The following is a 16002-nucleotide window of genomic DNA, read 5'->3' as shown; positions in this document are numbered from 1 at the left end:
AATTAAATTTTTATATATTTTTTTATCTTAACTTCAGGATAATGTATTGTTCTTGTTACATATATAGTCAGAGTTATTTGAAAATGCTTGCATTAAATATTTAATGAAGATAACAATTGTGAAATATTTAATCCACAGAACTCCTACCGTAAGATAACTGTTACCCCTTGATACATATCTACAAAAGACAATTTTCCTGCTTTAAGTAAAAAAGTTGTAGATATTACTGATTCAGTTTTTGGAACTGTTAATATATTTTCAGATAACAATGTCAATGTTGAAACTGAACTTGATCATATTTAAAATCTTAGAAATGATGATGATGATGAAACATTTTCATCAGATTTGACTACCCTATAAGCTGCTTGGGCTGTTCAGTTTAGTGTTAATCTGACTGCTTTGTCATCTTTACTGTGTATTCTCTGTCTGTTTCTTCTTGATTTGCCTATTTAAAAAACTTAAAACAATTTTATAGTTGTATATGGAGCAGGTGGTGATTATTTTTATTTTGGTTCAGCAATTAGTTTGACAAATATTAAATCATGTTTATGATAAATCTGCAAAATTTTCAGCTCTTTATGTGCAGATGACTATCAATGGTTTGCCTTGGTTTAAAAGTTGCAAAACATCATTTTGGCCAGTTCTGTGTGTTTTGCAAGGTTTTATTATTAAAAAACCTTTGTGATTCAAGTCTGTTAAGAATCACATTTAGTATTACATTTAGATAAAGTTAAAAACATAGCAATTTTAGATGACAGAATTCTCAAGTATGTATTGTTACAAGTTGATAATGGTGTTGTTGTTCACCCTTGCTACACTTGTTATAATTTAATTTGTTGAAGTCTATTTACTTATGCTATTACTTACAAAATTATTATGCTTTTTTCATATATAGTTTTATATGAGGTGGTAATTCAAATATGCAATAAAATGCACATTAACCTATTGTTAAAACAAACAGTTTCATTAATTTTTTCTTTTTCATTTTAGTTTTCAGGTTCTTCATTGACATTCAATCGATATTCATTTGTCAGACGGATTCTTGCCAAAGTGAGTGAAGGAACACTTCATTGCACTGGTTAGTAGTAATATGCTTAGAATTTATACTTTCAGATATTTTAAGTAATTTTTGTAAATGTTTATTTTTATTTTCTTACAATTTTAACAATGAAATTTCTAAGAGATCCTGATTTTTACAGCTGTTGAAAAAGAGCTGCTTAAGTTCAGTCGAAAATTTGAAGAAAAAAAAGATTTTATTGGGTAAAAAGGAATCTTTGTTTTTATTACATATATATATATATATATATATATATATATATATATATATATATATATATATATATATATATATATATATATATATATATATATATATGTATATATATATATATATATATATATATATATATTTGTATGTGTTAAATTGTTATATTTATAGTTTTGTCAAGTTAAAATTTGTATTTAGGTGCTGTAAAGCTAAATCATTTAAACTCGGGAGCATCAAGCGAAGAGTTTGAGGGTTGGCTGAAGAGTATTTTTAGCTTTCAGGAGGTCGAAATGGTGGACGAAAGGCTTGAGAAGAACGGAAAAACTCGATGGATAAAGAGCACTATTTCAAACTATCAATAATACCTGTTCTATTTACAATTATTTTTGTCAATTTGAACTGGAATAATTATCAAAAAATATTTACTTTAATATTTGCTTTTTGTGCCATATCACATAGAAATGGCTAATAATATCGCGTTAGTGAATGTATATTGATTAAAAGTAACGGATCAGTGCTGGCATAAGATCACGGACAAATCCTGGGGCCAGTGCTGGCTAGCGATGCTGGCCCATTGGCTGTTTTGACATTAGGCCGTGATCAATAGCCGGCATCGCGCCGCTGTCGCAAGTGGAACTGGGCCAGCATTGGACCTCTAACGGGAGGCTGTCTGGGTTTATACAGGGTTTTAATTCAAACTGGAATACCTAGCAAACCTAGAGGTAGCAAAAATCCCAGGGAAATCCTGGAAAACTTTGTTTACAGAAAAGATGTTTTTTCCAATTTTATATCATAATTTATGTTTTTTTTTAAAGAATATTTTGTCAAGACAAATAACAATGAATTTCCAAAATGTAACTGTTGTTGTAAAGCTTATAGCTTGTTAGTATAAATAATTTTTAATATGTATAAATAAAATCTTTGGGATAACCTGGAAAGATTGAGAAGTTCACGGAGTTTCAAGAGTTAAACTTGGGGGAAAACATTCTTTATCAGGGAAAACTCAGAGAAAAAGTAAATTGGGGTGGCAAACCTGTTTTTAGGCTACTCATGTTTGCTTACTTAAAGATAACTTTATCCATTTTTCAGTTTATAAATTAAGAAAAAAAGTGTAATTTCTTTTTTCTATATATGTAAATATGATGCTTCATTATTTTATAGCAAAAATGAAACAAACCTTAAACTTTTTTAACTTAGCATAATAGATTATATCAAGAGATTAATTTTATACTGCACCTTTCTACTGTTCCTAAATTGTGATTTTACCTTGTCAAAGGTCACTTTTCTCTCAGATAACTAAATTGCTTTGTTTAATTAAAATATAATAGTCAATATCCATATTTCGTTCACATGTTGTTTCATATAATTTTAGGTGACACCTCTCATGGAAGCCAGTCAAGCTGTAGTTTCATATAATTTTAGGTGACACCTCTCATGGAAGCCAGTCAAGCTGTAGTTTCATATTTATTCTGTCTACGTATGTTTGCATATAATGCATACAAGATTAAAAAAAAAATTTCTGTTCTATTATTTTATATTAAAAAAAAATTATTTACTATTTCCATTTTTTTAGGTGGTTTTTTATGCTGCAGTTTACTTCACATAATTAAGTTATTATAGAGCGCTTCATATTGTTAATAACATGTAAAAAAAATATTTTATTTATGAAGAGGCAATACTTCAATTTCACAAAGTGCAACATGTTTATTACAAAAATCAAAGTTTTTTTGAATATTTTAAATAGCACATCATCGTTCTTTAAAGTTTGAAAACATCTAGTTATTTAACGTAAGTGCTAAACTTAAAACAATATTATAATATAAGGTCATATAGTTTATGATAAAAGATCATGTAAAAAAACAATTTTTTGTTTCGGCAAAGGTGAACAGTTTTTCTAACATGATACCAATGTTTCCCAAAAAGGTTTTAGCTGCTCTCAGTATATTTAAATATTTTATTATTTTAAAAGTTTTAAACTAGTTTTTTTTTAGAAAAGGATATCCTGCTTTGAACTGTCATGTTGTCATTGATGCTGATGGAAAGTTTAGAGATGTTGCAAAGTATCCTGGATCGTGCCATGATGCTTTATCTTTTTTAATTCTGCATTAAAACAGTCAATAGAATATGATCCAAATGCAGGTTTCCTTTTTGCAGACTCAGGATATGGGTTGTCACCAGTCATGATTACACAATTTAATTACACAGCCAACTACTCCAGAGGAAATATATTCTAATAAAGTTCATCATCAGGTACGTAATGATGTGGAGCAAACCATTAGACGTCTCAAAAACAGTTGGAAGTGTTTGCACAAAAGTGGTGGAACACTTCAGTACACCCCTAAAACTTCATGCAAAATATTTTTGAAATTAACTTTGAGGGCAATAGTTAAGATGGTGTACCTGGCGTTCAATCTGAATTAACTCAAACCAACCAAATTTGACTTGATATTTTAAGAAGAACACAAATCAAAAACTATATGTTTAAAAATCGAAGGCGATGATATATTGTTAAAATGTTGCATGGGTGCCTGCAGGATATTTTGTTTTAGATATGGCACTTTAAGGACTATAAGCTTAAGTATGTTCATGTTTATGTCAAATGAGATTGATTTGCAAATGGAAAGAAGTAATTGGAGTCTGAAAACAAGAATGTACCAAAAAGTTTGCCCCAATACACCAAATATTAGGGCAATGAGTTATTAAAATAGTATTAACATCACAAATGACTTTATGCCATTATTTGTTCGTAAATGATTAACTTTGTAATAATAATGTAATATATATATATATATATATATATATATATATATATATATATATATATATATATATATATATATATATATATATATATATATATATATATATATATATATATATATATATATATATATATATATATATAATGTAAAAAAGTTTTTTATTTAAAAACTTGATTATCTTACAGTTATTGTGTTTAAAACTTAATCTTCTAACCTTTAAATAGCCTTTTCTTTGATCATTTCTGTTTTATTGTTAAATCAATCTTGCATGAATGTTATTCAAACTGTTTATAATATAAAAACATAGCTAACCTTTACATAAAATTACTGTAACGATATGTGCTAACACAAGTGAAATTTACATTATTTTCATCAAACGACATCTAAACTTTTTACAGTAGCACTTACTACTGCAAGAGTTAGGATGTAGTAATTGCAATTCTAATTACAAAATAACTATACGTTTTCATAAAAAAGCAACATTTTTTTAATAGCAAACGTACTTTTGCTATTATCACTACAATACGTATTGTAATAATAGTATAATAAAAAACAGCAAAAGCAAGAAATTTGCGAAATATATTTTGTAAGCATTTGGCTTCGCGTCTAAAAAGTCATCATGGATGATGCAGAAAATATTCAAAATAATGTCGGTTATGGCAAAACGACATTTGGGCAGAACTCTTTAACCGCCACAATCGGGGCAGTGTTGGCCCAATAACAAATGCCATCGCAATGGCGTACGACTACTCGCCAGAAGCATGCCAGATTCGGGCCAGTACTGGCCCGTTACTTATCTAGTCGTCACGGCGTGCGATGATTCGCCGGAATTCTGGCCCGGTGTCGTAGGCTGTCTGGGAAGTACCACCTTTCAGCTGCATTCGTAACCATCCATTAATAAAGAATCATAAGATTACAGTTAATCTTTATGGCATTGACTAACAATTCTTACCAATTACTGCTTGAAAACTCCCAGTTGATAAAAGTCTTATTTGATCTTGACCATGTGCAGCTAGAATAATTGGAATATCCATTTTGACTAAATTTTTATAAAGCTGTTAAAACAACAAAATAAACTATGATCTTAATACTTATTATGAATGTACCTTTTTAAAAAAGTTGTGAAGAAGAACATATATGTAATTATAAAAATTTATTATAGCTTCATTATATAAAAATTATTTATACTATTTATAAAACTTATTTTATCTTTATATGTAAATATTATAAACTTACTATATCTTTATAAGATGTTATATTGTTGTACAGGGACTTATAATACAAATCCCCTCATAATATAACATCTTACAAAGATGTTATACTATTTATATATATATATATATATATATATATATATATATATATATATATATATATATATATATATATATATATAATAACAACTTTAAAGATGTTATGTTCAATTATAAAGATGTTAAATTATGTGATATTAATAACATGACAATATATCATCTAATATAAGATGCTATATCATTATGTGGAAGATACATCAAGCTTATTAAGATGCTATATCATTATGATGATTATATATAGGATATATCAAGCATCTTAATAAGATGTTATATCATTATGATACAGTTAATTTTCATTAATATCTAAGATTATTGCTAACCCTTATTATAATATATATAGTTTATAAATATTAAGATCCCTAACAATATATCAATCTGACAATAGAACTATATATGCATCAAAATAATGTAATGCTATTCTAATAATTTTGTGAATTTAAAGTTACGCCAAAGTTTGGGCAGCTCATAGCAAACTAAATTTTTTTTTGTGTAAAAGAGCTGAGCAAGTTTCTAAAAAGTTTGGTGAACCCATTTCAGTTTGGTAAATACCGATAGTTTAGAACTGAACTTACGCAAAAATTTACGAAAGTTTTTTTGAAACGCAACTGCGCAAGTTTGGTGAATACGATTTTTATAATTTTGAACTTATGCCAAACTTGCGCTTATAACTTACGCTAAGAAAAAGTTTAGTGAATATGCATCCAGAACTTTTATGGAACGTTCTTAAAACGTGCTCGAACGTTTCTAACGTTTGTCGAACGTGCTGGAACGTTTTGTGTTAGCTGGGTTAGTTGTGGTTTTACATAAACTTCATCGATTATAATAATTACATTTTTTTGACGAGGATCTTCTAGTTGCATAAAATATTTGTTGAGCAAATCAAATTCCTCTAGCTTACTAACCTTAGATATAAGTTTACCAAGTGTTACAATACTTGGCTTTTCATAGTCATCTCTAATACGACTGTAAAGAGATCTTGAAATTTAAAAATACTCAAAAGCCCTACCTAGAGTTTCTGGAGAATATTTTTTATTACCAATAAATGTTAATGCATGTATGCTAACAACTTGTTGTTGGATAATGTTTTTCTTATGATCCATTTCAACGGAATGTAAATATCGAATAGCTTCTAAAATTTGTAAGTAAGATGTAATTTTATGTATTCGATTCCTGCACAGTGGTATAATAGAGCATCTAGATCCAAAATGAAAATCTTCAAATCGCATATCAATGCTAACTTTTAAAAGAAACTGTTGAATAGCAGAGACATCAATATAATCCTTACTTTGGACTATTAAACCATCATCCACTGCAAAAGATGTTACTGGAAATGGAATAACTTCTTTGCTTACTTTAAGGTAAAGATCATCAAAACAATTAACTTCATACAAATCCAAGTGAGCTGAAACTTCATCAGGTTTCATGTTACGCGTAGATGGTAATGATTTTGTCGTTGTTCTTTTTGTTGATGGAGCTGTAGGAATTTGACTTTGAAATACACAGATGAAAATAGTTGGTAGATTTAAGGGACGACTTTTAACATGAATGTTTCATAATAAACTGGCAAATGATTTTCACAAATGAATGTATTTGGACTATTTGGAATGTTTTCTCTTGGAAAAGATCAAACCCATCTTTCTCTTTCTTGAGGATTACGGTTTTTATTTGGTAATCAAAAAAGTTTAACTTTATGCTTTTTATCATTATCTCCTATACAACTAGTTACAAAACATTTAAAAGACATGATATGGTAAGTTTTGTTTTGAAAGATTACATTTAACTAAATATATAAAAAACAAATAAAAAAATACTGCTTATCAAATAATTATAAGCAGCTGATTTTAAATATATATTTTAAAAATAAAAATACATTCTGCATTATATCTATATACATAACTGTATTATATATATATATATATATATATATATATATATATATATATATATATATATAATTCAGTTATGTATATAGATATAATATATATATATATATATATATATATATATATATATATATATATATATATATATATATATATATATATATATATATATATATAACAGTAAAATTATATGTAAACACTAAAAAAACGACAAACTTTTCTCCATTTTTGATTTTACAAACATCCGCCTAGAGTTTGTTTTTTCTTTACGCGTATTTCAGGCCTGTTATTACAAAGGCCGTGCGCAGCACGGTAAAAATGAAGGACCTGCGCATGCTGCGCTGAGAAGAACTTGAAATTTGCGGATTTGCATGTGCATAATGCATTAGTAATGAATTTGTGAACTGCCTTATCTTGCTTTGCATGCCATTATAAACATAAACCATCCTACGAAGCGTATGTTTTCGCTGAGCAACATTTTTTATGATTGCAAAGCGTAAAAAGTGTTCGGCTGAGCTAACGCGTGTGCTTCTATTGCAGACTCAAGCTTGGCTAGCCCATTCGTTTTGTAAGCTTTTTTCTATAAAAAATGCTAACTTATCAAAAAAACTGTTGAATAACTCCTAAACATATTATAGCCTAAAAAAGAATCAATTAAAAGTCATGGAGGCATGAATGACTATATTTAAAAATGATATCAGACTATTTAATCCGCAAAAAAGTTATGTTACGCTTTGTTTCAACAGCTCAAATATGATAATCCAACTCATAAATAATTTTGGGTTGAAAGCGATTAAGATTGTGAAATCATGAATATTTTAAACTTAAGATGGATAAAAATTGCAATCTCATAAACCGGTTTGGCTTAAATGTGATTAAAACTTTATGCATAAGGTTCAAACTCAGTTTTGGTGAAAAGCAAATGTAGCGAAGAAAATCATGATCATATTCCTTTTGCGACTTTTCTGCATTTGGCAGTTACAGAAGAGGTTTTTGAGATTCATTTCGTCACCTGCCTCACTGACCTCTATTTTATTACATTACTTCATGCTATTTCTTCACCAAAGTTTCTAGCATCAGTTATTTGATAACTCGCATGGCGATTTAAGAAGAAATGATATCGGTTCAAGTAATAAATCTAATATATCTTATGTCGCGTGTTTTTAAACGTAATGCCTATTTTATTTGTTTAAGAAAGGGACGACTGAAATGTAAGCAAGATTAAGTGTCCTTCACTCGGTGGTTTCAAAAATGTCAAACGTGTTAAAACCAAACTCCTTTTAATTGCTTTAAAAGCAAAAAAGAATTAAGTTATAATAAGCCTAATTTTTTAAACGCAATAGGATTTGGGATGAAAGTTTGCAACTGACAGGCTTTTTCTTTAGTTTGAGTGTTACCCACTTCAGAAACCTTTTATATAAAATAAAAGGCGTGCATTCTCGGCTTTTTGCAACTATGCAAACATGGAAGCTCTGCTTGTGTTATGGGTGTTATACGTCTTTTTTGCATAAAACATTATCCATGAGCCAGAAAAAAGAAGCTCCATTTTTGTAACTGAAGTCTACTGAGTGAAAAGCTGAAGAAGCTCAAAATAAATTCAAATGATGTAAAAACATCATTCACGTGACGTTTCAAGAATGAAGACAAATGAGTTTGATCCAGTTGTTCGGTATTGTAGAAAAACTGTTTAATCAGCAGTTGAAGAATCGAAAGCTGGCTCACTCCATTTTTTGACCATGTTCAAAAACCGGCGTCTTCATTAGATCTAGAAGTTCCTCAAAAGAAGTAATTCAATTGCCTCTTAGTTTCGATGATGATTAAAGAATAGCTATGGATGATGGTATGCATTAGGACACTACTGACTTTTTCAGAGATAAAGATTGTGTAGCGTGTGAGACTGCACTGCGCAACGCATCCTTCAGATCTAAAAAGTTACTTTACATACAAAAAATATGTTGCGTAAAAGGTTAAAAGATCACTGAAATTTGATTGTGAAGAGTTCAAAAACTTTCAAAAATGTTTGCAACATGAAAAGAGAATGAAAAAGTATTTGGCAAAACAAAAGTTGATTTTTGAAAGTTCCACAAAACGCCTTTTTTTTAGTTAAACCTACTGTAAATGACTCGTTGGTCAAAGGTTAATTATTATTAAAATCTATCATTAGAAAGCTACCGTTCGAAATGCATTTACCAAATAAAAAGTTCACTGTTCTTGGCACAAACAAGAAGAATGAAAACAGTTAAAAAATGAAACAAGCCCAGAAATAGAGCTGATAATGCTACATATCATAATGATGTGTGCCGTCTACTTAAAAGGCACAGCTATTTGCATAAACGAATGTGATAAAAAAGTGTTAGAAGAAACTGATGGCATTGATAACCCTTCGTTTAGAGAAAAAATAGACAAATCTTTTGTTGAACAAACTGCAGGATGCTCACAACCAGTTATATTTATAAAACTCTCATGGCTGTCAAGAATGGTAATGACACTTTAACTTTAACAAATCAAAAGAAGCAATTTTCATCCATATTTTTAATGTTAAGTAAAGCCATTTTAGTGTTTCGAAAATATAATATCTAAATAAGGAATCAATTATGAATCATAAAAGCATTAATGAGTGTTTCCAAAACTGATACCTACCTATATTTAATCAGTAAAAAATTAAATTAGGCTTTCGCTTCAAACCTAACTTTAGTTACTTGTCATTATAAACCATAAATGAAAATCCAATTAATGCATACTTATGAGTAGATGGCGATAAAAATTTGGAAAGCATGAAAAGATTAAACTTATCAGTGATTAATACTGCGAACTCTTAAGTTGTTGTGGCTTAAATGTAATTGAAATTGTGAACTCATAAATAGTTTCAGAGTTATTGTGATTAAAGCTTGAATGTCATTGTGATAATAGGCAGGAAAATCAAATTAGTTTTCGTGAAAACTAAACGTAGAAAGAAAAAAAAACCCGAGGAGGTTTTCAATTTGTTTGCATTTCGCTGTTTATGATATTCATTTTGCCACCTTAGAGAAGCCCTCTATTTTATAAACATTACTTCCTACCAATCTTTCTAGCTGCAATTGTTATTCCATTTGTTAGATAATTTGTATTAAAAATTGAAAATAAATAACGATTTAAAGTTCAAAATGTAAATCTAAAATTTCTTTCGGAAAACAGCATCTTTCGTTGTGTGAATGTAAATATTTTACATTTTTATTTGTCAAACAAAAGGATTAGTGAAATATAAAAGAGATTAAATAAACTTTATTCCGTGGTTTCAAAAAAACTAGGCCATTAATAATTAATTCCCTTTAAACAGAGCATAAGAATTTTAATAATAAGGATAAAAACGGACAACCAACGAGCAATTGTCTTATCACGCATGGTTGGAATTTATCCAATCACACAACATCCATGATAATTAAGCTTTTGTAAGGCTAATTCAAAGAAGTTTATAAAAGCTCAAACACGATATATATATTATAATTTTGGCTTTTTACCTAAGGAAGACATTCAAAAAATGGGTCAACTTAGCATTCTACTTCTGGTTGTAATTTCAGTTCAGTTCCTGGTGAGTATTTCAGTTTATCCGCTGAATGTAGAGTTGTCCAGATCTTCGGAATGCTTTTTGGTTTTTCTTTTAGCATAATGAAGCTGCACCAAGTTGGCGAGCAAGAAACAACTTTATAGCCATCCCGAGGTAAGTTACTTTGCTCTTCTCTATATGCGTTTCGAATTCAGTTTATGGCAACATGTTTTAAGTCGCTCATTTTACTTCAATGAATCGAATGTTTATTTTATGTTATTTACCAGAGACAAATGCTTTTAGATACGAAGAGAGAGACTATCAGTTTGTGAATAATTATGGCGTAAGTTAGTTTCCTTCGGTGTTTCAGTTGCTTTCTCAATATGAATGCTTATGTAATTAATAGTTTAATTTCCAATTAGAGCGCATTTATTTACGATTTTTCAAACTATATACCGCTTATATTTCAGCTCATAAATGTGACTTTAGCTCGTTTAACAAAACACTATATAAATTTGTGTATGATATAGCTATCTTTTTGTTTTAGGAAGAGGATGAAGAAGAAGATTTCCCAATGACTAACGGAAATAGAGAGTTGTGAGTTTAAATATGTTCTATTTATCAAAAAAAACTATTTAATTATTTAATAACTATGTTTACTAAAATCACTGCAAACAATTGTTTGAAAACGCTACTGTTTTCAGATTTGATGACAGCGATTACGAAGAAATGGATATGATGAGCGATCCAAAAAAAGGTCGTGGTGGTAAAAAAGGGCGCGGAAAAGGGCGTGGAAAAGGAAAAGGGCGTCGTTGAAAACAGTCATGGTACTTAGTTGTACGCATTCATAATAAAGTTTGCTTAAAAAATCGTTTCGAACGAAATATATTTTGAAAATGGAAGTAATATTTAAAGTTACAACTTTTTCTTAAGGATAACGGGACCGAAAGGAGGAGTCATTGGGTAAAAGATGCCGCAGAGATGAAAGATTTTGTTGAAAGCGTGTATTGTTTGATGATTCCTTGATATTTTTACGCTTAATGAAATAAATTTAAAATTGAAATAAATCGTTTTTTTATTTTGTTAAAGTATTTGAACTATTTTAAATTACATTCTTACTGGTAATCTTAATAAAAATCGGTGCTTCAGGCTTCAACGCAGAGTACGAATCACCGATTACCATCATTTTTAGAAAAGCATGTTAGAGCTATCATTCTTAGAAAGCCATGTTTGACTCATCATTTCTTAGAAAGCCATGTTTGACTCATCATTTCTTAGAAAGCCATGTTGGAGTCATCATTCTAAGAAAACATTTTGAAGTCATCATGTTAAGAAAACGATTTTGGATTCATCTTTTTTAATAACCATTTTGAATTCATCATTCCTAGAAAATCATTTTGCACTAATTGTTCTTAAAAAACAATTTTGGATTCATTTTTTCTAATAAAACCATTTTGGTTTCGTCATTCTTGGAAAACTATTTTTGATTCATCTATCCTAGTAACCATTTTAGATTCATCAATTTTAGAAAATCATTTTGGATTCATAATTCCTTAATACTGCAGTTAAGCGGCGTAAAATAATTCAATATTTTTTACTTTTAGCGCTCTCGCTCGCAGAGGCTAAAAGTTCTTAAAATAATTATAAAAACGTAAGTAAATAAATTTCAAAGTAGTTATTTTTTAAATACTTTTTTGTTAAATATTTTTCTTTTCTTTTTTTATTGTTGATATTTAATCATTTTATCATTTATATTGTTAATATTTACTTATTACATTATTAAATATGTAAAGAAATTTTATGATTGTATAATTTTAGTTTGTTTTAGACAAACTTCTTATTAGAGTTATAGAATATAGGATACTACAATTACTGTTCTTGCTAATATATTTTTAAAAAATGTGTGGCTATGAAAATAGCCGTTTTATTTATCAATTACAGACGATACTGACGAAACACACAAGATAGAAACGCCGAAAATATTGGAAAATCTTTAGATGTTTGACGCCAGATAAATTCATGAAGATATGATGCAAACAAGTCTTCACGCGTACCAAACTGCTGTCGAAGTTTACGCTTGACACGCATCCAAAGGTTTTCGACGTTTTGTGTATGAACATCGCTATTAAGGGGATTAACAAAATTGCGTTCATGCAAATGACAACTGAATGAGAATATATACCATCTTGGAGGTTATCTAAACCAGCATAAGAAGCCCAGAAACGATATGACTTTCCTGGCAAAATAAATCTTTCTATAAGGTTTTTGAGAGCTTGTACATTTCGATCTGGAACTTTAACTAAGAAGCACTTGCGTGACTCTCTCTCTCGATTCCACCAAATACCTATTGACCTGGGCGCCACTGCCCACGATGATATTTACGGTGAAAGACGTTAGATTTGTCAATTTCGACTACAATTGATGTCCCGTCAGCATTAAAACCCTCTATAATTTTTGGATTTGTTTCCAGGTAAACTTCGCAGACATCTCGGCAAAAGTTTCCCAAACCACCTAATGTATTGCTAGCGTCATTCATACAGGCTTCATGTTGTATATCGCTCTGTGACATATTGCGACTCCAGCCATAAATATAACAAATCAACTTTTGAAGTATCAACCTACTTTGACTGAAGAAGGATCCCCCTCTTACACTTCGCCGCTGTTTGCAACCTTTACAATACCACCGGTAACCATTTGTTGCATCTTGATATGCCTTTAGCCCTAACTGACGTTGGCACGTATCACACTACATACTATTTTTTATCAATCTTCGCTTTGCTAACCACTGTAAAGCAGAGAATCGGTGTTTAATAGAGTGACCAAGCTCCATTAAACACCAATTTTCTTGCAACACACGTGGTTCAGCCAGGGTTTCATCTTCACCAACAATAGTTGTCGGAGCACTTGGTCTCCCACGACCAACACGCTGCATAGCCATCTAAACGAAGATTTACCATGTTAACTAAGAATAACTATTTTTTTAATATAAACGATTTATTCAGTGCAGAATTAATTAACAAAATTAATTTTTCTATATATAAATATAATACGTATATAATACATATGTAATAGAAATGAGAAAATAAGAAAATTTAACAGTGACTATTACTTTTACTTAACTTTTGTATGAGGCTTTTCTTTTCTTTTCTTTTCTTTTTATACATTTCGAATTTTTCCATATTTCGAATGTGGTTTTCTTTCATGTTTCGTAACGTCACTTTCAGATTAATTTTTTTCATTTTCATCATCGCAGAGTTTAATCAAGCGAAAATTAAATTAATTTACGCCGCTTAACTGCAGTATTACCCATAATTCTTAGAAAATTATTTTTGATTCATCTTTTCAAGTAACCATTTTGAGTTCATCTTTCTTAGATAAACATTTTTAACTAATCGTTCGTAAAAACTATTTTTGATTCATCATTCCTAGTAATCATTTCGGATTCATTATTCTTAGAAAAACAGGAGTGCATTACAAATCTTATGCGAAATACTCGGTCAAGTTAATTTGATCTTAAGTCACAGCTCAATTAGCTTATTAGTTTACTTTGCTTTGATTTTCTAAACTTTTCGCCATAATGGTGTTAATAAACTATTTTAAGTGATTTTTCCTTTAAGAAGCGCTGCGGCAATACCAGTATTTACGCCTGTAACAGCAAAAAGGCCTCTCGGTTCATATCTACAACTATATACTTGTAGATAAATGTTTAACCACAATCAGAGAGACCATCTACAAAGAACTATCTGGACTATAGCTTACCACCGTTTGGATGCTCACTTGTTGCATCAATAACTTTATCCAAAATGATCAACTGATTTGAATTTACCGAAGTCTAGTTTAAACTTATTACATTATTTACGGTAAAATTATTATTGTTTGAGGGTATGTGTTTTCTTCGTGAAAAGGTTAACTTAGAAAAAATCCGTTTGGAAGTACTAGTTGCTGACAAATTGAAAAAAAACTTTGGTGTAGCATTTGTAGCAGTCTTTATAAACCATCTTTGTTTAAATAGACAAGTAAAAGATTTGATTTGGGAAATTAGGAAAATAGTACGTCAAAAGTAAAAAGGTTTATTGAAAAACTTTATTGTATAATGGATTGAGTTCGGACACAAGCGAATCAGAATAAACGCACATATATATGAAATTTATGCCATTGAAAGTGTAAATTGTGAAAAAAAATTTACACTTCTAATTTTGCACGTCTACTGAAAAATTTAGATGTTGATATAATATTGCTGAAAAAATACTGCTGAATGACGGACAACCAGTTTGTCTCACCCGACTTTACCGAAAAATATTTTCTTACTCTGTCTGATATTGTTGATCTATTGGCACCACCAAGAGAACTGGGACGAGATGTAATGCAGTTTTTAGTGGAACGTAGTGAATGGCATGCTTAAAAAAAAAAGTGAACTTCACACTTTTTGTTCTAGTACCAGTTCCGTATTTGTTCCGAGGACGCTACCCAACAATCTATCGCAGTTCTGGAAAATGGTATTTTTATTGTTAACATGCAACAACAAAATAATATAATTGTGTCAATTCAATAGGTAGTTTGGTAGCCAACCGTAACCATAAATGGTATGAATAGAAAATCATTAAGAAACATTTGTTAACTTTACTAGTTAGTAGTTAGCCATAAAGTTATTGCTTTTCTTGGAACTAAAGAGTTTCAAACATTGTCTGTTTTATAGGCACTGATCATATGTGATGTCCTTTTATAGTTTAATATTTATGCAAACATTCTTAAATAATAAAAATCTTTAGTAAATTTATGTTATAATGTAAGCGACATTTATTATATCAACACAAAAATTATCAATATTTCTTTATAAGTTTATTCTAGCTATCAAAGTTTCTTTATTTCTCAATATTGCGCTTCAGAAAGTCTGATGTTTGTGATGTTCATTTCTTTGCAGTCAAATAACAAAACTGTGTTAAAGTTAACACCAACTGGATATTTTTACAACATGAACAGTAATTTCCGTAATGTTTCATATTTGCTCTCTTAAACCTCAAAGTGGATATAAGGCGGTGAAATCGATAAAATTTGATGTTGCCTAAAACTGCTTGTATAGTTTCAAAATGGAGATAAGGCCTTCAATAAACCAATTAAACTACTACTATACCTTCGAGTTAATACTCAAAATTGATGATTAATAAACTAGTGATAAATAAAGTGAAAATAAAGAAACAAGAAATACAAGTGAGAAAAATTTAAAGCTGGAGATCAGGCCTACAAAGAAGTAATT

At 29.6% G+C, this 16002-nt stretch overlaps 1 protein-coding gene and 1 pseudogene across 1 annotated transcript; one reads left to right on the top strand and one right to left on the bottom strand.

Moving 5' to 3' along the window:
- Positions 1-10642: 10642 nt before the first annotated feature.
- On the top strand, positions 10643-11815 carry LOC149879161 (uncharacterized). The gene is made up of 6 exons (XM_090072261.1): positions 10643-10793; positions 10867-10922; positions 11052-11091; positions 11296-11345; positions 11453-11575; positions 11682-11815. Exons 1-5 carry the CDS (start codon positions 10743-10745, stop codon positions 11562-11564), a joined length of 309 nt encoding a protein of 102 aa, XP_089928387.1. The 5' UTR covers positions 10643-10742; the 3' UTR covers positions 11565-11575; positions 11682-11815.
- Positions 11816-12683: 868 nt separating this feature from the next.
- On the bottom strand, positions 12684-13686 carry LOC149879160 (uncharacterized; annotated as a pseudogene).
- Positions 13687-16002: the final 2316 nt, after the last annotated feature.

This window comes from Hydra viridissima, unplaced genomic scaffold, assembly GCF_058129835.1.
Source record: "Hydra viridissima isolate aposymbiotic clone 2 unplaced genomic scaffold, HvirCarnegie_v1 scaffold_14, whole genome shotgun sequence".
NCBI lineage: Eukaryota > Metazoa > Cnidaria > Hydrozoa > Anthoathecata > Hydridae > Hydra > Hydra viridissima.
This window is presented reverse-complemented; position numbering and strand designations above follow the sequence as displayed.

Coding starts and splice junctions, on each gene's coding strand:
- LOC149879161 (XM_090072261.1), top strand. CDS start 10,743: ATGGGTCAACTTAGCATTCTACTTCTGGTTGTAATTTCAGTTCAGTTC. Junction 11,092..11,295: donor AGTTTGTGAATAATTATGGC/GTAAGTTAGTTT, acceptor TTTTTGTTTTAG/GAAGAGGATGAAGAAGAAGA. Junction 11,346..11,452: donor ACTAACGGAAATAGAGAGTT/GTGAGTTTAAAT, acceptor TACTGTTTTCAG/ATTTGATGACAGCGATTACG.